Raw genomic sequence first — 23,742 nt, forward strand, 5'->3', positions numbered from 1 at the left:
TTTCTAGTTTCCCTGTAATACTCTTAAATCTCAGTTTAACACTAGCAGGACTTTTGAGCCATGTTTCCAGATGCAACTTACACCACTGTGATGTGGAGACTTGAAACACATGCATTTAAGCAAAGTAGGAGACATCTTGTAACCAGCAGTTGAACTTTTGTAGTGAACACTATGTGCGCATATACAGACTATATATACACAAAGAGTGAACTTTATCATATTGATTTATAATCAAAGCAGTGTTGTGTCTTAAAAACATCTGGAGGGGAACTTTAATTAATAAATTCCTGGTATGTTTGTCTTTTCCAGAAATACATTCCTCTTAACACAAAGCTCATATTTATTACAAATGGAAACAGACATAGGGACGCATAATATAAGCTTTATTGGTCTATTGGCCACTGGGGCAGATGGCGGTTACCAGCCTGGCTCAAGGGCATCATGTCACAACGACGAAATTACCCCTAAACAAAAATACTAAAGTCCACAACTCTGAACTATTTCAGTCAAGGGAATTACTCACTTTGGCTTGACACCATAATAGAAAATTTGTTTTTAAACAAAGTATGGCCTGGTGACATGCAATAAGAAAGCCATGATTGTAAAAATGAAGTGAGACGTGTAAAATTGTAAGCATGTCTGATTTAATTTAAATCAGTAACACGTAATAGAGCTTATACTTCAAATTCTTAGTTTACCACTTTGTGGCGAGAGATCTCTATATTTCCGATAAAACCTGAAGGCATCAGCAGCACCCCGCCCGCTGCCGGTCTGCCGGTGATAGCAGGCAGTCAAATGCACCACCTCAGCACAAATTTTACATGTGAGCTGAAAAGACCTGGCTGTATCTGTTTGTCTATCAGACAACATAAGAATCAGCAGACGGATCAACAGCAGCCTAACTACCTGTCACATCAGGTTGTTGTTCCCCCCAATCCAAACAAGAGTCACTGAGTCTCCATCCATGAGAAGACAGTGAGGCGAAGTGCTCCATCTAGAGTCAAGTCAAGGCTTACATTCTGCTTAATTGGCTTAACTAACATCATTTGGTTTCTGGCCAAGCCCATTAAAACTCAACACAGTATTTTAACAGGATTTTTTAAAAAAGTTGTCTTTACAGGCTGTTCTGTCTTTGACAGAGGTTAGTTTTATGTATATGGGCATAAGTATAAAGTATATGCACTCTTTTAACAAACAAAAACAAAAAAACAACCTATTCTACTGACGGACCACACATTATTTTGAAAAATAATGGTGACAAATATTATTATTAGGCATGCATTGATGTGAAAACAGGACTTTATCCATCAACTTTTTATTAAATAGCGAGAAATGACGTCACAATTACCCAGCGCCCAATGTGACAACGTTATTTTTTTCCAACCAGCTAACATTCCAAACCTCAAGTAAAAGTTTCGTATTGAAAATTATTCTAAAGTAAAGTAGTAGTATTATTTGGAGTATGAGCAAAATTTACTTCAAGTGTTAGAATGAACAGTTTATGTGTAAGTAGCATTATAGACGCTCGAAGTGGGGCAAAATTTCGCAGCCTTTTCCTCAGGTTGTTTAAGTTACTTAAGAATGCACCATACTTTGTGTTTAAGTGTGTTTTTGAATTGCTGGAACACAGTAAATCCCCAAACATGTAAGCCTTGTCCTTAAATTACTGTTTCACCTTCAAAACAAATGGTGTAATTTCTTAAGTGTCATAACAGAGTTGCCAGGTGTCATCCCTCCAAGTTCCATAAAAGCTGACATGCAGCCTGCAAAACTAACAACCTCAGGTCAATTTTCATTGCTCAGCAGCTCAATACGTTCGCCTCCAGAGGGCAGTGTGGGCTTGAAAGTTTGTCAATACAAAAACCTGTGAAGGCCACTGGGCTGCTAACTATAAAACACAATTTTTTTTTTTTTTAACCAAAAATTTAAATTTAAATAAAGATGGACAAACCAATTAGGACAAAACTGCAACAAGGTTAACCATGCCACAGTAGAGTAACAGAGGGATGAATAATAGATGGATGACAGTTGAACTCTTGCAGATTGTCATCAGTAAAAAAAAAAAAACTAATAGCCAGCAACAACAACAAAAATGTTTACTTATACATGCCAATGTATATGTAATTGAAATGGGCAGTGATCATACATACTAATTTAAAAGTACAGTATAATACTGATGTCATCTTACACACTTAGAAAGTATACAAAACCAATGAATTTAGCCCCCTAGGTCATCAACATACCAGAAACACTGACTTGTTCTGCTTAATTAATTAACTAATTTTGGACTACAATACAGAATACCCTGCATTTGAATATAAGTAGGCTATTTTAGCCAGGTGGTGTCTATGTCTCAATAAAAATAATACCAGACACATTAATTGGTTCTGTTAATACCACACTGTAAAAAAACAACAACTGTTGTTAAAAAACCGGCAGCTGTGGTTGCCAGAACTTTACCGTTATAAATACGGTGCAATTTTTTTTGTAATTTTACGGTAAAATTATATTAGCACTGTTGATTTCCCGTTTAAGATTGCCATTTTATTCCATATTTTACCGTATAAATAAAACGTTTTTCCATCAAAATTGACAAGAAAATACTTTCTAAATGCCACATGAATTAAAGATTTTACCATTAAATATTACAGTATATTTTTGTTAGAGATATGGTGTTTAGTAGCCTACATTTAACAGTGTGAAAAAGTATTTTTACAAAAAATAAATGCAAAAATGATGGCTTGTATATATATATATCAGAATATTTTTGCTACAAACACGGTGCCAGTGTATTTTACAGTGGAGTAATGTATTTTAAAAAATAATAAAAATGTAAAAAATACTATTTGGGCATTTACAGTGTTTCATTGTTACTGAAACTGAATTAACCCATTAACATTTTATGGTCTTTTACTGTCATTGTTTAGCAGTTTTTCACCGTAAAATCTACAGATTTTTTTTTACAGTGCAGCCTAATCTTTAATCTAATCAAAGAGCCCATTTGGGTAATGCGGTGTGCTGAAAACCATATTTTGAGTTGAAAATTTGTGACCGGAAGTTATTTTGCTTGATAAATTTGTCACCTGAAGTTTTATTTTGAAACGATAGCCGGAAGCCACAGTGAACGTGTGTGACTTGACAGCGGTCGACCGGCCGAAGTCATCGGGACTGGGGAAAGACTTTACCGCCGCTGCCGCCTCTGCCCTCCCGTCCCGTTTAAAGCGGATAATATAACAAAATAACAAACAAGTTTCTCGCGGATTCACCGGATATTAACGGCTGCGGATTCAGTCGTCACTTTGTTCTCTCAGCGGTGTTCACACTGTTCGTTACCCCGCGGCTGGCGGCTAGCCTCGGTTACTGCTGCTAAACATGGTGGCCTGTCGGCAAGAAGAACAAACCAGTCCAGTTTGGGGATTTTAGAGGATTTTTAAAGCCACTTGGACGCTTCTCGCTGTGAAACACCGCTGCTCTGGACACATTACCGCCCTCCTTTTCAGTTTTATTTGGAGGTTTATGGACTTTGACGTGAGGCTGCCCTTCTGTTTACGTTGAAACACCAGCACAGTCCGTGTTCTGTGGACCGTGGATAATTGTACTTTACTTCAAAAGTTGTCATCAGGCCGCCTCAAAGTTTTCCAACCGATTTGGAAAAGTTGCAAAAAATATGCGCTCACAACTTGGAATATATCTCAAATGATAACACGGTTTTGTTTTATTACCGGTGTGTGTGTGTAACGTTATTACGGATGACTTGACACCTTACAAGTGCAGCCTACTGGAACTATTTCATCCTCTGAGTTTCTTTTAACAGTCCCCCCATTGAGGTTTGATTCCTTGTTAATCTGTGGATTATTATGGATTATTATTATGGCCTAATCCAAACCGCACCAGACCGGGAATTTTGGGAATAACTGCTGATGCTGCTGATGATGATGATGATGACAGAGAAAAGCGATGGTTTCCCTTCGTTATGATTTTGAGTAGAGAGGAGTTAATTACATGGAGACTCGCCTGACATGCCAAGGACGGAGTTGCCACTACCTGAGGGCTGGGAGGAAGCCAGAGACTTTGATGGCAAAGTCTATTACGTTGACCACATTAACCAGTGCACCAGCTGGATCGACCCCAGAGACAGGTAGGAGTGTGCGAAAGAGAGAGACAGAGATGTTGTAGTACTAATGAAAACGATGGGTGACCTTTAACCTCCAGCAGATTGTCATCATCAATCAAATTTTGAAATATACCATCTACCCTGTTCAAATAATGAGTTATGCAAAATCACTATAAAAACCATAGGGTATTTATAGGTAGTGAATGTGTCTTGCCTGCCACTACAGAACATATTCATGTCAGGTAACATATAATGCATGTCTCTAATCAGTAAAGCAATGATTAATAAAAATAAGCATACATTTCAGTCCCCAGATCATAATAATAACAAATACATTGATTGCTTTCATTCATATCAATCATAATCTCAGAGTAAATTTGCATGCTGTTTTTTGTACTCTAAATCTACATTATGGGCGGACAGTTTTTCCTGTTCAGGGAACAGTTACACCTGTGGGCAGCCCTTCATTGCAGTTAGCAGCATGTCCATATATTCTAATTAGCAGAGACTAAGGGAAAACAAGGAGGAATTAATCACTGCTTAATGTCCAGAACACTCAGAGAAAGCAAAACATAATTTGTGAAAAGCGATTTATTGAACCTTTTTCTGCTTAATATCTATATTACTTAATGTTACAAGTTATTGCAGTCATTTTCCACCTGTGTTGTGCTAATAAACTTTTTTTTCCTGCAGATTACAATGCTAATTTGCCAACTTTTTTGTGGTTTGTTAGTTTATTTATCATTTTTCCAACCAGAAGTCCAAACCCCCAACATATTTAGTTGAACACTGTATACCGTAGTATATAACCATAAACAGAAGCTTAACATCACGTCTTTGCAGCTGGAACCAGTGAGTGTTTTCTTGCTTCAAAAATGGCTATGATGATTAATAGATTATCAGAATAGTTGCTGAAAGTAGGCAAAAATCACAAGTCTGTCTTTGCACAACATGCAACTCCTACTTTCCTCAGACTGATGGCAGATGGAGATCTGAATCAGAACAATTTTAAAACCACAGACCCAATTTTAGCCTGTTCATCCCTGAAACTACTCTGTCACTTAACCCTGATGACTTAACCCTGATGTCTTCTTTCTCAAGCTGTTTGGGACACACATTAAGTTGTGAACAATGTCACAAAATATTCGCACAAAGTCAAAGACATTGTAATGTATATTCTATATGTTTATGTTTATGTTATATGTTAGCTCCTGTTTGTGCTGCTATAACATTCTCCAATGGATCCATAAAGAAGGAAGAATAATGAAGGTCTTTATCTACTAACATAATTTAATAATAGTTATTTTTCCTCTGAGGCGAATTGCAAACTTTAGTCTAACTTTTAAGCTATAGTCTTACTTAGTTATTTTTAGGTATTTAATTACTCAATACAGTGTTATCTTTGGACACCTGTAAACAGAAAGGAGTGTATGAGTACAAGTAATAGCATCGAAAATATGCAACTCTCCGCGTTTTCTTTTATAAGCGATTCATTTTTTAGGTTCAGTTTTCAAGCAAAAATGCCAAATAATTGATCATTTTAAATTCGCAAATGACAGAATTTGCTGCATAACATTATACAACATTATAGTAAGTTGAATTTGCTGGGGTTTTGAACTATTCAAGTCAAAACAAGACAAACAACATAGTTTATAACTGCACATGGTAAAAGATCAATACTTTTTTTATTAATCATTGCACAGAAGCCTTTTAATTACTCAAGACTAAGACACTCAAGCAGGAGCACAATTTAAATACAGTAATCCTATGTGTTACTAAGCAGTGTTTACTGTCAGTTGGTAATCACTCAAATCTTTTCAACCAACAACCCACAAAAAAGAATTGACCCTGATCTGGAGAAGGGTCATTTACATAGATCACTGGACGGTCAACAATCTTCTTACAATAACACTGAAAGGCTGCAACTAACATATCTTGTATGACAAAGAAAAGCATCAAATCCTTACATTTGAGAAGCTTAAACCAGCAAATGTTCAGCATTTTTGCTTAGAAAGATACTGCTATTTGATTATCAAAAACATCTGTGGATTAATTTGGTCTACCCGTAAAATACACCCAGAGACACAGCTGAGGGTTCCTGCTAGGTGTGTAAATCACAAGTTTAATCATACCTAACAATTATTTCTACAATGATACAATGTTGAATGATATCATAAAGCCTGCCATGATATGATTCTGATTTAAATCAATTCTTGAGGCTGCACTCAAAATTAGACATCATATGTCTGTTTACCACAATCGGTTACATTTATATCAAAGAGTTTATTATGTTATGTTAATTATGATACTTCCAGACACGAGAAATGGTCTATTCTTTTTCTTAACAAGAATAAAAACAAGTGGGATTTTCAGAATAAAGACATATCTTAAAGATGACATATATTAATCAGGGTTCATACGGATGCTTAAATTTTAATGTTGTATTTTCAAGTTTTGAAAAGTGCTTGGATTTTGGATAAAGTGCTTGAAAATGTTTGACATTCTTACTGTATTTCTCTTTCAATCTGACTATAGATAATCACATGTTCAATGAAAAAAATACTAAATTGAATATTGAGATTAGCAAACTGTACTTTTGTTGTTAAAAGTGTAAAACCATTGCTGTCGTTATGGTTAAGTGAAATTACCCCTTTTAGCATGTAAGTACTCATCTAAAACATGCAACTTACAACCGTTGTAAGGTACTGGAAAAGCTTGAAAATGGACCTTGAAAGTCCTTGAAAAGTGCTTGAATTTGACCGCTGAAAAAGTGTATGAACCTTGATTAATATTTGATTTTACCTTGCTTATCACTGAATAGATATATTGATCCAGATCTATATAGTGTTACACCCCTTAGTTCTTCTTGTAGCCATTTTCAATGAGAAATCCAGATGGGACTTTTGCACTAGAAACAGTGTTGTTTTCAGTATAATTTGGAAGAGTCTTAGACTGGTAGTCAAGACTGGAAATAGCTTTAAGTGAGAGTGACGAACAGCTGAATGACAGCGAGAGGAAATCTTAATGAGAGCTCAAGTGGGAAACCTTACGGCAGAAATGATGCCTGTTCCCTGAACTGCAGTTCTTTCTTTTTTGAATTAGAAGTTCAACCTTGAAGCTGGTTGACATCCTTTAATGTTTATTGAATGCATCAACAAGGTCTTGGCAGATGATAAACAAGTGTTCTTTCTTGCAATGTGCTCTGCACATAAGTGAGTTCTTATTAGCTTGAAAGGGATGATGAGGAGTAAACAGAGGTCAGGATGATGCACTCACTTGGGAATGGAGTTGAGGTATTTCCAGCGTGGTTGTAATTTTTCATTATATAAATATCTTACTGCTTTTATTTTTATAGTCAATTTTACATTATGATTGTACACTAATGCTGCTGGGGCCCTGTGTCTTTGCTGTGCTTCTCCCAGGGTGCACCCTGCTTCGTTTACATATCTGTAATTAGAAATCCGGTGTGTTAACTTTTTCTCCTCCTCTCTTATAGAAATCTTTCAGGGTACAGTAATGGGCTTAGATTGCTAAGCATGCAGCACTACATGTCACAGTCCTGCTTGTACAAAACACAGTGTTGTGGGGAGGGCAGATTTTTATGGGGGGCTCGTTTTTTTCCCATCTTTACCAGTTACTTAAGACTCCTCGGACTTTGACACCAAATCCCTTTAATGGCTTATGTCTGGAATTCTGGAGGCTTAGGAGTTGTTTTCTTCTGTTCTGTGTGGAGGCTTGGTGTGGGAGAACACTCGCATTCTTTACTTATTGCATTAGGTTGACATAGTCTAAGTTTTTTTCATATGTATGTAGCTGACACTGTTATCCAGAGGGGCAGCTAATATACTCTGAAATAAACTGTAGATCCTCAGTTATCAACACTACAAGCTAGCAACCAATAGATGAGGATGCAAGAGTCCCAGTTGTTGCTGCTGGTTAGGTCATTTTTGTGTCATTGTGATGTAGGGCTGGGCAATTGATCGAAAATTAATTGAATCCAACATTCTCTAACCAACATAATCTTGCCCATTACAATTATTTTGATTATTTTAATACAAGAAATCAAACACAGAGCCAACTGTATCCAAGAAATATGCAGTTCATGTCATGCATAACATGACTTTAAATGTAAACACTGCTGTTGTTTCAAAAACTGTTTGCAAGAAATACAAGTTAATTATTTTCTACTGTTTTAGAGAAGTTGATTTCTACTGTAAAACTAAAATGTGACGTTTCAATTTCAAGCAATGCTTTTATTTCAGTTTGAAATATTCATTAATTAACTACAAAATAATTGGTTAGCGTTACCTTAATTTTTTTAAATTCACAAAGATATGCCCTCTTTCACTAGAAAAAAATATTCCAGCTTTAATAGTTGAGCATATTTACAGTAGAGACCATGTCACTGAACTATGAGGGCAAAAAATAATAATTGTTCATGAATTGTCATCAAGGTAAAATGTTCAATTAATTGTGATATTTATTTGAGGTCATATTGCCCAGCCCTACTGTGATGTACAGTACATTGATTTTTGAGGTATTTTTTTTAACCGGATTAACAAAAAATCTAGGTAATTTATTTTTAGAGATCATATAGCCCACTCATAGTCTGCATTTTGGATCCTGTCTGATGTAGAAGACCCGTGATTGGATTCACCTGATGTTTAGTCATGCTTTAGTCCAGCCACTGATATGATGTGCAGGTGCCACTCACCTGTCCTGTCCTGTCTGCCAACGGGGATATTTGACGTCGCGTGTAACATCTAACACACGCCCCTCACTTGGTCTGACACTCATCCATTCACTGTGCACTGCGGCCAACTTGGCACAGTGTCTGCCGCTTTTTGTAAACAAACCGGCATGCTAACTGTACATGTGTTGTCCACCTCTGATCGTAAACAAAAAGGCTTCGCTAACTGTGCACAGAGGTGGTTGTTGTAAACAAACGGAGGTCGCTAAAAAACACATCCTGCTGCAGCACATACATACTGTACTGCTACAGAGCTAACTGTGTAGCCTATTGGCACTGTGCTACTGTGCAGCACTGCTGCTGCTCTGTTGCACGTCACTCCCACCTCGTTCCGTGATGCTGGACTGCACTATGAAAGGGCACAAATATCACGCCTTCGCGGCATCACTATGAATGCCCTAAGGTGAAAAAGCCGGTACAGAACTTTCCGGCAATATATCGGGACGTTTGCAGAACAGCACTATGAAAGGGGCTATTGTCCAACAAATCACCAGTAGCGGCAGACAGAGGGCTGTCATGGAAATAAATTGTAAATATGTGACAGGACAACAACAAGTGAATTGAATAAAAATAATCCTACAACTGGATGGAAGTGTTTTTTTTATGTTGGGCTACATTCCAACATTGTGTCATTGGTTATTGGCCTTGATGCATTTTGACTTCTGGTGAGAAAAGTCACTTGAGTTACAGTCTAAAAGATGACAGGAGGAATGAAGACTTTCTCCTTTTAGTGAAACTCCTCTGGTTGCTACAGCTAAAAAGAGAGTAGAAACCCTCCCAGACAAAGCCCTTAAAAAACACATACACACACTCACATTCCTGAAACACACGACGTGAAGGACTGAGCAGCGCGCAGACTCGCCAACCAAAGGCCTGATTCATCTGAAATCCCTTTCACTGCTTGCCAAGGTGCACGGGGTCAAAGTGCAGCCTTGCAAACTGTTAACTAGGACCTGAACGGAGGCTGGCTTGCACACCGCTGCAGTGTAGTTTTCTTCAATACATAACCAACCGTCTTATAACTTATTTATCAGTGGCAGCTCACAATAACAACATTAGTACAGTCCTGAATGTGCTTTTTCCAAACTGACCCAGTACCCTGCTGAAATGTGCAATCAGACCGCAGGCGTTGGTGGTGTCTCTCACAGCACAATCTACACATTTTTTACAGTGTTTTACAGCTACTCTTCAGATGCACACTCTTTATCTATTCAATTCAGGACAGCTCTGTTTTCCATTAATTCCCTTGACCTAGTGCTGAAACAACAACTTAATGGATAAGTCAATACAATTGCTTTTTATCTTTTTATTGACATTTCCCTCCATGCTTTGTTTTCATTTTGTTGCCAGTTTTCCTGTTTCCTGTTTATGATTCATGACATCAGAAATTAAATGTATTATAAATAATCATTCCTCGTCAATTTACAGTATTTTGGCTTATATCGAATCAGTGCAGTTAGTCAGATGACTTGAATAGTTCTAGACTTCGCCATGTGAGTAAATAGTTAATGTTAAAAAAAGCTAAATATTTGTTGGATACAGCTTCTCTGATGTAAATATTTGTAGCTTTTTATGTCTCATATATTACTATAATATAGCTACTTTTAACTTTCTTATACTCTTAGCTGCTGTGTAGACAGGCAACTGAAAGATGAATAATTGTTAATGTTAATAAACGAACAAATAAAAATGAAAGTAATTAGGGCCTCGGGGCAATCGCCCCGAGCACTACTGTTATACTGTGGATTTCTTCTTATTCCTCTTGCGGACGCAATTTCGTCCCGCTACTAGTCCTACAACTTAAAGAGTTGCAGGACAAATTATATATCAAAACGTGCGGTTTGATCGGGATCGGTGTGCTATTACTTTTCTCTACAGAATATGAATTTTTCGCGACGTAAGTCGCGAAAAACTGCTCAAAATTTTGCATTGAAATGAATGGGACGGCCGACAAAAAATGAGCGAAAAAGAACAATCATTGGAGATTTTTAAACGTCTACTTCTCCGGCATAATTTCACCTAGAGACTCCATTTAAACTTTAAACAGTAGACACAAGTCTTGTGTATCGGTGTATTAATCCACGTTTCGATAGGTCATATAGTTTTTTATCAATCCCTGTTCAATGACCATGATAATTTTTGGAGAAATTCTGAGATTATAATGGGTGTGTATTGCACGGAATGTTCGTGTCAGAGTGTGTGATGTCATCGCTCAGAGTGTAGAGGGAGAGGTAAAACTGTCAAAAAATTAATTTTAAAACTGCGCTCCAGGCCGCAAATTTCACTCTACAGAAATAATTTATACATAGGAACGTAGGAAAATTTGTCTTCTCACTCACAATCCTCTGGTAAAGCTGTCAGAGTTATAGTTTGGGCGTACGACGCACAGATGCGGCACCAACACCACCAACAGCCTCATTGGGTCCCATATTAAAAACGCAGGGAGATATTTGAAAAAGGGATATGGAAACGTTTTTTTAGATCGCTCTAACAAAGCTATTTTTTCATTTTTCTGAAATAAAAACATATGTAGACGTTCAGGAAGAACTCAGGACGCTCAAAGTGAAGTCGAATCAATGATAGGTATTATGGTTTTGCCAAAAATGCTTTCTGTTCGAGGCCAGAAATTCCAGTCCACCTCTGGCTGCTGTCACTCTTTCGGAACTTTAACAGGTGGTGTCAGTTAATTCAGTTGATTGCTTTGATTTGATTGCCTTTGATCTTTGATGTGATTACAGTTACAGATACACACACACACACACATGCGCGTAAGTGCACACACTCCTCACACTACCACCTGCTTCAAACACGCACACACAGGTAACTTTGTGATTTTAGTTACACACACAGCTAACTTTATGCGATTTTCGCTACACACACACACACACACACACACACACACACAAATGCGCGCGTATGCGCGCACACTCCTCCACATACATGTTTCTCTCTCTCTCACACACACACACACACACACACACACTCTTTGAGGTTAAAGGGCATAGTTTTAAATCTCTGAAGAATCTCATCATAGTGTACACACACCGGCAGTAGCCCCCGTGGCCCTTTCAAAATTTCCCCAGAGGAAATTTTCTAGTTATTAATTGCAGTTCAGTTGCAGTTTTATTTAAACCCAGGACATCAAGATATAAATATCTCTGTTCTCTTCTCTGCCGTGATATTACTAAAGCCACAATTCACTATTTGTTCAGGGAAGAGGAAGCAAAGATGGTTAAGATTGCTGAAATTTTTTCCGTTATCAAACATACTTGACATAACAATTTTTCCAGGTTTTGTTTGCAGTTTCTAGTTTTGCCTTTCCCTTTTGTATTTCCTTGCTGCTGCCAGGTGATTGATGAGTATCGACACCTGCTGTTTGTGTTGACTTAAAGTGTCAGCAAAAACGTTTCTGCCTGTTCAGCCAAAGAAAGATTCAGGTTTTTTGGTGTTTACATGATGCTGTTACCCACAGGAATTTTTGCAAGAGGGTAGGGAAGTAAAATAAGCTTTTATTCCTACATTACAAGGGTTGCTAGGAGGCTCAAAGCAAGTATATAAACGATTCTTGATGAGAAAAGGAGAAGTCATCTGAGAAATAAAGGGGGGCGAAGAGACACAAACATAAAAAAAATTTGAGGACCAGTCGGCTTTGAATTTACTGCTGCAGTCATGTAAAAAACCTTCCCATTATATTCCTGGGGTTAGGAATGAAGAAAGACAGCAAGCCATTTTTGACACTGACAGCTTTATGTGTGTGTGTGTGTGTGTGTGTGTTTCTTTTGAACTCATCCTGCCTAGGGGCCTCCAGAGGAAGAGTCACAGATATCTGTTGCTCTTCTGATGTTCTTTATTTGAATATCTAATGTACCTACAGGACATCCAGATTGTAGTGCTGATTTTATTGTAGTGCTGATTTTATGTTTATGGGTTTTTTTTTTTGCCTATTATTACAGCTTCTCAGTCTTTCTGTAAAATAAAAAACCTTCCTAAAGTCAGAGTAAAAAGAAACAAGAAAATAACCCAATTTTTAATTAACAAGACATTTTTCTGGTGAGTCATGCAGTTTTATTTATAAGGTGTCCACAGGCTCGTTAAGGTTTCCACCAAACTTCAAGAGAAAAATACAACAAAAAGGGGAACAAAGAAAGGAAAAAAAAATCTCAGAATGATTAAAAAAAGGCCAGCCTTGCCTATGTAGCCCTTAAAAATTCTTCAGAGTGCAATATCATACATCCACCCTTGCAGTGACGCATTAAAGGCATATCGTCAGGTGAAAGGAATGTTATCTGGATAATGTACCGTCACTTTTATGAGGAGGGTAATGTGCAGCAAGACTGAGGCAGATCTCTGCTGTAATTTGTCTTTTTTTATGATAAATTCACATTTTATGTTGATGCTTTGTCAGTTAAGCATAATGGATATACTGTGTGTGTGTGTGTGAAATTATTTTAACTGTTAGACCTTGAGCGGCTATGAAATGTAGTTAGAAGTCTCATAACTCTACTTGAGGAATTTATATGCTGCTCTGAATGAACGTTTCTCTGCGCCGCCGTCTGACTCACCGTTCAGATATGCAGCCCGCCTCTCTGTGTGTTTGCACTCTGCCACACGCTTTGTCAGTTTGCATTAGAACGCAGAAGCCCGGCTTGGCTGTTTACCTTGGTATGTGAAACCTGGGGGGGTAGTGTGTGCACTTGGCTTTGATAGATATTGGGTTTTAAAGGCTGACATCACACTTGTATTGATATCACGCAAAGTCATTTTTGATCACTTTGATGCCAAAACAAGAACATTTTAGTCTCAGATAAGCTTCTTAAAAAAACAAACCATCATGTGAAAGTCATACTTTTAGCAATTATATAAGTTACCCACTCCAGAAATAAGTGAGAGGACAAAGACCTGCATTATTAAAATCAGTAACTAGCCATGTTTTCATTCACCTATTTGTACATGGATCAATTTTTCTCTCCAGTTGGCAACTTATACTTCTTCTTCTCTGTTTACTGGTGGATTGCAACCTTGCAGAGCCTATAGTGCTCCTAATTGAGCCCTCCCTGTCACAGTGGACAACAAAAAACACATTCTTGATGAATAAAAATACATGGATCTGGACTATTAACAGGCAAAGAAAAATAAGATAATGAAACATTTCTTTGTGAATATTCGCTCGAACCATATGGGATTATTGAGACCGATGCAGATACTGATTTTTGTGGGGGAAAATTCATTGCAAACCGATATGGTGGCTGATATAGTATTTTTTGTGTGCACTGATTTCTCAGCACTCTGCAAATGTACCCATAGAGCTACTTTATTGAATAATATTTAACATTGTTATACAAACAATGTATTTCATTATCAGCCAATTCTACCAATAATAACTGAGAAAATAAATAATAAATAAGAATAAAATGAAAGCCAAATAAACATCATTACTGTAAAGTTTCAGTCAATTGCTGACTATTAAAAAAAGATTAAGAGCCATCACCATATCTACATCATGCCAAGCAACATTTTCTGCATTATATATTGTGTGTACAAAAAGGTTTCATAACAGATCGGACAGCATATCACACCAATATCAGCAAATGATATCTAGGTCTAGTGAATATAGCTGCCCTATAATGACAGTAACAAGATACCCTGAATCCTGAATAGCACAACAAATTCATCTTATGTACTTGGGATACATTATATTCTTCGGTCTGATCTGTGCCAGAGGCTTCACATGACTATGGCTATTTTGGAAAGGATTCTTTGTAGTTTGTAACTGTAATTTTTTTCTTTCTTTATATAGCAATACTGCCATTTCTAGGGTTTGGCATATTTTGTTCTTTTGTAATGTCCATTATTATTTTCTCATATAAATGTATTTATTTCAGAAAAAGATAGGCCTATTTTATTTCATAGGCTATTTTTATTTAAGATATTTATTTTTATTTAAAATGTGCACTTTATGGAGCTTTGATTTAAAACAAGGTAATCCTGTTGTTATACTGTATTTATGTTCCCTTAAATAAAAGGTTTCAATAAAACTACTTGTGACTTGTAATATTTGGCTTTGATTTTGACTGAACATTTGCTCTCACTTTGTGATAAAAATATCAGTATATATATCGTATATCGATATTAAGCCTAAATATATCGAGGATATGACTTTTGGCCATATCGCCCAGCCGTAGTTTAACAGGACATGGCTAGTTTGGAATGGATTCTTTGTAGTTTGTAACCTTAATTGTTTCCCACACACCACCACAGACTATAAATCAATTCATAATTTGGTTTTTAAGTAACAGATTCTCAAAAATAAGGCTTTGCTGCTTTTCTCTGTTTTATGTAGTAAACTGAATATCTGTTTTTTGGACTGTTGGATGCGGAAAATAGCATTTTTAAAAAACTTTTTTCTCTCATTTCATACAATAAAAGATTAATTGAACAAATGATTGGCATAAACAATTATTTGTGAGTAACAATTGCCCATACTGACAGTATATCAGGCTCATTGTTGTAATGTCATCACTGTAATTTTCTGCTATTACCATGATTGCAGTTGTTGTCCATACCTGTTCCCAGTATGTGGGGTCTCCCACAGCCATAGCAGGCAGTGTAAACCACTAAAGCAGTGAAGCATATGAGAAGCACTACAAGTGGCTATTGAATGACTGACAGTGAAATGGAGGCTGGGCCGCCGCTGCCAGCTGGTCCTTCACTCCGAGAGAGAGCAATGACTGAGAGCGACGAGTTTAGGTCAGCTACTCCCCTCGGCTCAGCGATTAGAGGACAGGATTTAGTGGGTGAGAAGAGAGAGGAATCAAATAATGGGATGTGGATACCCAGCCAGCCAACCAGCCGGCTTTTTCTGGGATCAGCGGTTGGCAGAAGCCTCCCTGTCTTCCTGAGCTAAATTTAGAGCGGAGCTGAGGGGGTCTTCTCCGGGCCCCTTTCATTATTCATCAGCTGAAAAAGGACCCAGTTCAGTTTCTCCCTTCAGCAGTGAGCCACTGCTCTGTGTTTGTTTGTATCTGCAGTCACGAAACACAAGAGGCAGCAGAGGAGAGAAGCCAGAGAGAAGAGCTTTTTACTCTGCTGCTTGTTTTCTCTCATCATGAAATCTATATATAAAGTGGTGTTCCTATGTTTTTTTGTTTGGTTGTTCATCCCATGTGGTATAGCACATACTTGGTAGGGTTTGGACTCAGTTTCGAGGAAAGGTATATCTAATAGATTTTATGACATTTATAAAGTTACTTCTTCTGTGTTATGGACTTACAAGATCTCCTCTAAAGAAGGACACAGTTGAAGGACCAATCAATGCTGTTAGTAGGCTGCTCATTTTTAGATTCTTTACATTTATATTGTGAAAATTAGCAAAACAAGAAATGTGTACAAGATAAGTTGTCCATCACATAGTTAAGAAGAATTTCTGTTTAAACAGTGTATGTAAGCTTGGTCAAAGATTGTTTCCTGGAAGAGCAGTATATTGTCCTATTGTTTCTCAAATTTGTATCATGGCTAACATAGCATTAGCTTAGCAGCTGAAGTGAAGGCTGGGAGCAGTCAACAGGGTCAATATGATGTCTGATATCTAAAGCTATATCGTCAGATGTGACTTACTAGTAGTGTGTCATTGAACATAATTCTCCTTTTGAAAGTAATGATCAGAATAATTTTAAGATGTAGTAGTTTTTCAATGTTTATTGATTGTGAACCACAGTGAATTGATTTGGTCTTTTAAGCAAAGTTTATGAAGATGACCCCAGGCAAAATACTTTTAATTACTATTTATCTGGCATGTGATTTACAAAAATCCTTTAAAATTCTTACTACCCCCATCAAGATGGTTATGTTTTACTTTCTTTGTTTGCCTGTCTGACTGCAGGATTACAGAAAAAATAGTGGAGTGTGTTACCCAAAAACACTGGACACAATTACTCACCAAAGTTGTATCACATTTGTACACATTCCTGTTATTACATTGTGATTTTTACTGCTGTTACAGAAAAAATATCTAATAACAGGTATTAAAATCTTAAAATTTGGCCCACTCATCTATGTTAAAGTGAAATGTAAAAGTGGATGAATCAACCATCCCGGCTGCTGTGAACTCTGTGTAAGGCCGCTGTAAGTCCGAGGGTTGCCCCAGAAACCTCCAGGCGATGCGTCAGCGCTGCTTGTGGAATGCCACAGGCCGGTTTCCTCCTATTGTGACCGGCTACAGGGACCCCCCTCCCCTCCTCTCTCTTTTCTCCTTTTCCCCCCTTGGAGGTGAAAAGAGGACTCAGTAAAACACCAGACTACCCACCCCCTCCACTCACACGCACACTCTTACCCTACCTCCTCCTGAAACTGCTTTCAGTGAGCCGGGATGAATCCATGTTTTTTTTCCAAGTTTAGTCATTTTTCTTATTCGGTAATCAGATTCTATAATAACTGTTGCATCATGTTAGGGCTACTACGGGAAATATTATATCGTGTAGTTGACATTAAGCTTTTCACAAACATTTTAGGGCTTCAACTAAATATAAGTTTTTCTAATAAATCTATTGAAAATGCCATCACAATTTGCCTAAAGCTCGAGATGACATATTCCAAATTGCCACAGATTTGCATTCACAGAAAACAAAAAAATCAGCAAAACCTTTAATAGAAGAAGCTGCAAGCAATTCTTTTTTTGTAATTTTTGCTTCAACAATTGTCTTCAACAACTAATCACTCATCAAAATTGTTTGATGATTAATTTTCTGTTTATTTACTAATGAAGTGTTTTCAGGTGTAACAGTTTTGGAAAAAAACGAAGATATCACTTCATCCATTGTTCTCATTTTAAGTAGCAGAAAGTCATATAGATTTGTGTTTGGTATACTTCTGTGGTTTGCACACTGAGGTGTGGTGTCTGTCCAAAATGTGTGTGGACTAATAGATCATTTAATTGGTGTGCTGTCTGGCTGATGACTTATTAGGTTTTGTTTTTGAGGATTCATCTCTCAGTCATACATAGCTGGAGCTGAGTGTGCTGATTTATTCTCACAAATCTGTGATTTAGCGGTGATTTGTAAAGACTCACATTCATTATAGTTATTATCTTGTTAATGTTCAATCCTGTTTTCTACGTAATAAATCAAAAATGTTGTACAATGTCTGAAAACGGTTACAAATACCAATTCTTTCTGAGCTGACATATTTGTGAGTGGCTTATTTAGTCTGTAAAAACAAATAAGTAAATGAAAACTCAAAGGTACTGAATTTCAAATTAAGTAAAATACAATAAAACAGGAATTTTACACATTGGAGAAGCTATATCCAGCTAATATTAATTCCTTCATAACAGGTACAGTCGTACAGCTTCTGGTATGAATGTAAAAATCTGTCTTAACATGTTTATTAATTATCACATTATCTGATCCACCTATTTTATACATTTAGCTATTGTATATTAATTTGTAGTGAAAAGGTGGGACAGTAAATTTGTCACACGACTTGTTAATACGGCTTGATTTCTTTTGTCACACACACACACCTTAAATACTTTAAGTCTGACGTCACTAATACATGGACACATTTCAATCTATCTGTTGTTAGAGTATTCATTTTTTTTTCATTTGATGTTTATTATGCAAATTCCTGAAGTTACCCACATGCACCCCTGTGAAAATCACCACCTATTGGCTTTTAATATTGTGTCCCCATGATCTTTCTAGCTCTGTTTCCTACAAACGATATCATATCATAACAATAATTGAGATGTCAATTCTGTCTCTTTTCGAATGATGAGGTCTGTGATGTTCTGTTGATCACAGTGGAGACAATTCTGTTTTTAAGTCTATTTCCTGATTCTGTTTTCTTCAGGCAGACGAAGCCTCTGACGTTTGCTGACTGCATCGGGGATGAGCTGCCCGTGGGTTGGGAGGAGGCGTACGACCCCGCTGTCGGAGCATACTATGTCGACCACAACACCAGTGAGTTTACTGTTATGCGTTACTGATACTTGTTCTTCTTTTTGCTCGTCTCTTTATCCTTATTCTCTACTTTAACTGCCTATCACTGCTGTTCCCTTGGTAACGCTTAAGTTTTTCTCTGTTATTTATCTACATCTCACTGATGTATGGGTTTGGCGTAAGGTACAGAAGACATAAGAACGTTGCACTATTAAATTAATTAAATCAATTCATTCTCCACATGAATTGGAAACCTGTGTCTTAAGTACACAGGATACATGGATCACAAACTTTAAAAAATGAATATAATTATTAAGAAATTATTTTGAAATAGTCCATTGGTTGCACCAGTCAACCAGAGTCCTGGTTTAATTGTTTAAGGTCTTCATTTGGATAAAGCAATAGTTCTAATAATCAAAAAGTGTCTTATCAGTCTTCAGCACTGTTCTGTCAAATCTTAAAATGTATTCATTGTTACACTTGACCAGAGTAAATACAAGTAATGTGATAAGTTTGATAACTCATGTCTGATTGACTGAGCCATGTTTGATGCCTTTTGAAAATATTTGACTACTGGAATGTGGCCACAGAAATCTGTTGATTTAAACAACACGAACAACACTGTACAGCTGACCATCACATTTTCATTATGAATGTGTGCACATCCTACCAACTCCTCTTCCTTCTCAACTCATTGTCTTCCTCTTCACTTTCTTTTCCTCCAGAGAGCACCCAGCTGGAGGACCCGCGGGCCCAATGGCAGCGGGAGCAGGAGTCCATGCTGCGGGACTACCTGGCTGTGGCCAGCGACGCACTCAGCGCCCAGAAGGAGATTTACCAGGTGAAGGAGCAGAGGCTCCGCCTGGCGCAGCAGGAGTACAGGCAGCTCAATGATGCGTGGAGGGACAAGTCGACGTCACAGACCAGCTGTAAGTACTGTGGAGGGACTGAGGAAGGAAAAACAGCAGACTAATTTCATTTCATATTTAGTAAACAGTTCTGGAGGTGAGAGTTTGATTTTGGAAATAGAAATACAAGGGATGAAGCCCAAAAGCCATGTAACACATATCAGCTGCTTCTGATGGCCTGGCAAATACTGTCTACAACTTATGTGTTGTTGATCACACACACTGGTCCTCTGGGTTAAAATACAATTAATATAATAAAGAAAATGAAATAGATCAATTAAAGAATAGAGGAAGAAAAAGTTAAACGCACAAATGAATAAGAAATAATGAAAAAGTAAACAACAAAAAAAAGTAGTAGTATGAACAGAAAAATAGGAAATAAAAGTAAATGAATGATTATCAAGGCAAAATAAATAAAATTAAAAACATAAAAACATTTAAATGAAATTAAAAAAAACATTAAAAAAAGAAAATACATTCAAAAAAACAAAATACATTTAATTAAATGAGAACATTAAAATAAAATACAAATAATTAAAGCTAATAAGAAGGGGTAAAAAAAATAAAATAAAAAGGTTTTGTAAACTTAATTACTTTAACAAAGCCGTTTGCTTCATTATTTTTGTTGACAATTTATTTTCCTCTTGGAGGGTTCAACAACACACTCAATGACCGTTCTGATTGCAGCTCTACTTTTAAAAAGCAGCCGTCGAAATTTAAATTCTGACAAATGCCATCTGTTTCAGACTTATGTGTTTAGCACCAACACAACTAGTAACTAAACGGGTTTACACAACAGCTTATTACCATATGATGTTCTACTAAAGGTCATTATGAGGAGAAGAAAGCATTAAGGCAAGATGATTGGTAGCAGCAGTGCTTTGTCAATGCCAGTAGATTTTCTCTGGGACGCAAAAAAGAATCACACACAATTTTGTGGCGTTTACCAAGTGGAAACTGCCTCGGCAGCGCTGACCTTTTGAGGGAATGGAGAAAAAGAAGGATGAGGGGGGGGGATGCTTCAAAGGTTTCTTTCTCTAAGAATACTGTTAACGTCCTTGACATCAGAGAGGTTGAGAGTTTCTTATTTGTGATGCCTTGACAGATAGAACATGTTGACATTTCTCAAGAGATTTCTTCAGTTTAACAGTTAAAAACACATTTCCTCACACAGACTTTAGTTGATGGTTCTGTCTGTGTCTTGCTCAGAGATTTATTTTGTCTTCTTTCCTTTTGAAATAGGAAAAAAGCTGTGAAATAACCAAATGAAAGACTGATATAATAGGCTGCCATTTAATGGCTCATTTTTCCCCCACTTTTTATTTTTTCTTTCCTGCAGTGAATTCAAGATCATCCTCTTCCAGCAAGTATGACCCAGACATCCTAAAAGCAGAAATAGCCACAGCCAAAAGTCGGGTAAGAACCTCTATTTCCTGTTTCAGTTCATATGGCTGATCCCTAAACAACTAAACAGAAATGTTTCCTATTATGGCTACAACTAACTGCTATTTTATCACTAATTAATCTGTGTTTTTGTCAAATAATCAATATAATATTTCAGAAAAAAGTGACAATGACAACTTTCCCAGAGAACATCTTATATTGTTTTATTGCATGTTTTCACAATAACATAAGAAATAAAAAATCTTAAAATCAGAGAAGCTAAAACCAGATAGTGTGTCGTTTTTCAACTGATTATTTCAGCGCTGTTTCTTAGAAAAGACTTGTAATGCCCTTACTATCAGCAGCTGTCATTGTCATGTCTATCATGTCCACAGTTAAAATGATTAGTTGATTATTATTTTTTTAAGCAAAATGACATTCATTCTCTGATTTGAGCTTCTTAAATGTAAATATAATTTGATTTTCTTCATCCTCTGATTGTAAACTAAATATCTTTAGGTTTTGTTGACTGTTGGTTGGAGAAAACAAAACATTGTGAATTGAATTATTCCCTATATTAATAACAAAAGACGTGTTGTGATGAAAATATATTCTTATATAGTATATATATAGTCGATCAGGAGGATATTTTTGGATTTCATGAACAGGACTGCATGTTCACTCACATTTCAAACATGATGCCACATCATACTTTTACTCCTCCTGGCTGTGGATCAAATATGTTGTGGAGTCACCTGCACCCAACATGAGTCACCCCCCCCAAAGTTTAGTTGTTTAATTGGAATCGAAAGCCACATGACCGCATAAACTCATTCTTACCTCATGTGACAATGGTGCATCAAATTCCACATTGTCTCCTGCTATAATTATATTTTATATTTTGTTTACCTCTTATATGCAAATTAGATTTATAACAAGGTTCTAAATAATACAACTGATGCTGGAATTGTAGACTTCATAAAATGTAAAATGATCTGGGGATATTTAATTATTCACTTATTGTCAACAAATCTTATGAAAAGATGAAAATCAACCGCACACGCGCACACACACACACACACACACACACACACACACACACACACACACACACACCACCTTCCACAAAAACATTGTCTACCATTGTTGTGTGTATTGTATGGTATTTATTATGTTTTCATGGGATTTATGAGCAATAACCAAAATATAAAAGATCACCAGCCTTATTCTTTCAAGTATTTCCAGTAGAGCCCGACAGATATATCTGTTAACAGATATTATCAGCTGATATTGGCCTATTAAAGCTTTTAGATTTTTGATGTATATGCTGTCAGATATGTGCCGTTGTTAAAACTTTTTTTGCACAATGTATAATGCAGAAAATGTTGCCTGCCGTGATTCAGAAATTGTGTTGGCTTTTTTTTTTTTAACAGTAAGCAATTGACTGACACTGAACAGTAATAGCTATTTTTTGTTTTATTTCTATTTCTATTTCTATTTTTGTTTTCTCAGTTTATCATTTATCATTTATAGATGTTGAAGATGTTAAATTTTATTTCATAAAGTTTTATGTTTGAGAAAGTAGCCCTCATTTGTTCCTTTGCAGAGTAGTGAAAAATCTGCATTTAAAAATGCATCTCTTTTTCTCAGGTGAATAAGCTGAAGCGGGACCTGGCCTGTATGAAGCAGGAGCTGCAGTTCAAAGAACAAGGCTTTGAGACCCTCAAAGAGTAAGTGGTGCATCATGCCATCACACATGTCCTCACAAAGATACTGATGCACTTGTCCTGCTGTTTGATGGAGGTATTTATTGATCATATGTGCTCTCATATTCACTCCTGGAAGCTTTCAACTCCAGGCTCCCCCACCTTGAATCTTTGCTGAAGGGCATTTTGACAGGTATATTTGTTGACAGTCGACTCTGGGGTATGATCCTCACGCTTTATGCTACCACCAGCCCCTCTAATTTAATTTGACGAGCAAAGCAAGACAGTGAGAATCTGACTTGAATAGCAAGTATATATGTGACCTTCCCTCAGTCTTTACAGTTTTACTTACTGCCTGCAAAACACCTCTGACTCACATTTACTGTGTCCTCAGACTGAGCAGTTCAAGGCAATCATTAGCCACCCCCTCGATTCATGTAGTATCATTTTATATTTATTTAGTTGGAATTAACTTTTTAAATGTGTGGGTACATTTTTTAACTCAGTCTGTTCATTTTTTTAATGTATAATTGTTCAGTCTATACATTTTTTTTTTAAATTGAAAAGTGCCCATCTCATTTTCCCAGAGCCCAAAACCAAACACATTTACTATAATGTAAAACAGAGAAAAGCAGCAAAATGTAACATCCATGAATATTAAACCAGACACTATATAGTATTTTTACTTAATAAATAAACTTACTTAATAATACATCAAAACAAATTTCCCCCCTAACAACTGTTTTGGCCATCTGTCCAGACTAGGTCAGTGTTTTTGGCGGTTGGAAACAGGTCACTAGAGTGAATAATTCTGAAATCATCTGCATCCTGTTTTCAGATAAAGAGGGCAAACGAGCATTTGTAAAATCATGATGTAAACTGAGATTGGGTGGCAGTAAAGTGTAATTCCCCTTGACTATTGCTGTATAACATTAAATATTCATAA

The 23,742-nt window shown here is 36.8% G+C and overlaps 1 protein-coding gene across 1 annotated transcript in view; it reads left to right on the plus strand.

Annotated features, from left to right (window-relative positions):
* The first annotated feature begins 3,048 nt into the window (after positions 1 to 3,048).
* Positions 3,049 to 23,742, plus strand: part of wwc1 (WW and C2 domain containing 1) — a 53,227-nt gene continuing 32,533 nt past the window's right edge. Inside the window, exons 1-5 of the mRNA XM_059351201.1 lie at positions 3,049 to 4,138; positions 18,711 to 18,820; positions 19,525 to 19,728; positions 21,047 to 21,123; positions 22,741 to 22,820. Coding sequence (XP_059207184.1) covers positions 4,020 to 4,138; positions 18,711 to 18,820; positions 19,525 to 19,728; positions 21,047 to 21,123; positions 22,741 to 22,820 — 590 coding nt within the window. The 5' untranslated portion in view covers positions 3,049 to 4,019. The remainder of the gene's footprint in view (positions 4,139 to 18,710; positions 18,821 to 19,524; positions 19,729 to 21,046; positions 21,124 to 22,740; positions 22,821 to 23,742) is intronic.

This window comes from Centropristis striata, chromosome 15, assembly GCF_030273125.1.
Source record: "Centropristis striata isolate RG_2023a ecotype Rhode Island chromosome 15, C.striata_1.0, whole genome shotgun sequence".
NCBI classification, from domain to species: domain Eukaryota; kingdom Metazoa; phylum Chordata; class Actinopteri; order Perciformes; family Serranidae; genus Centropristis; species Centropristis striata.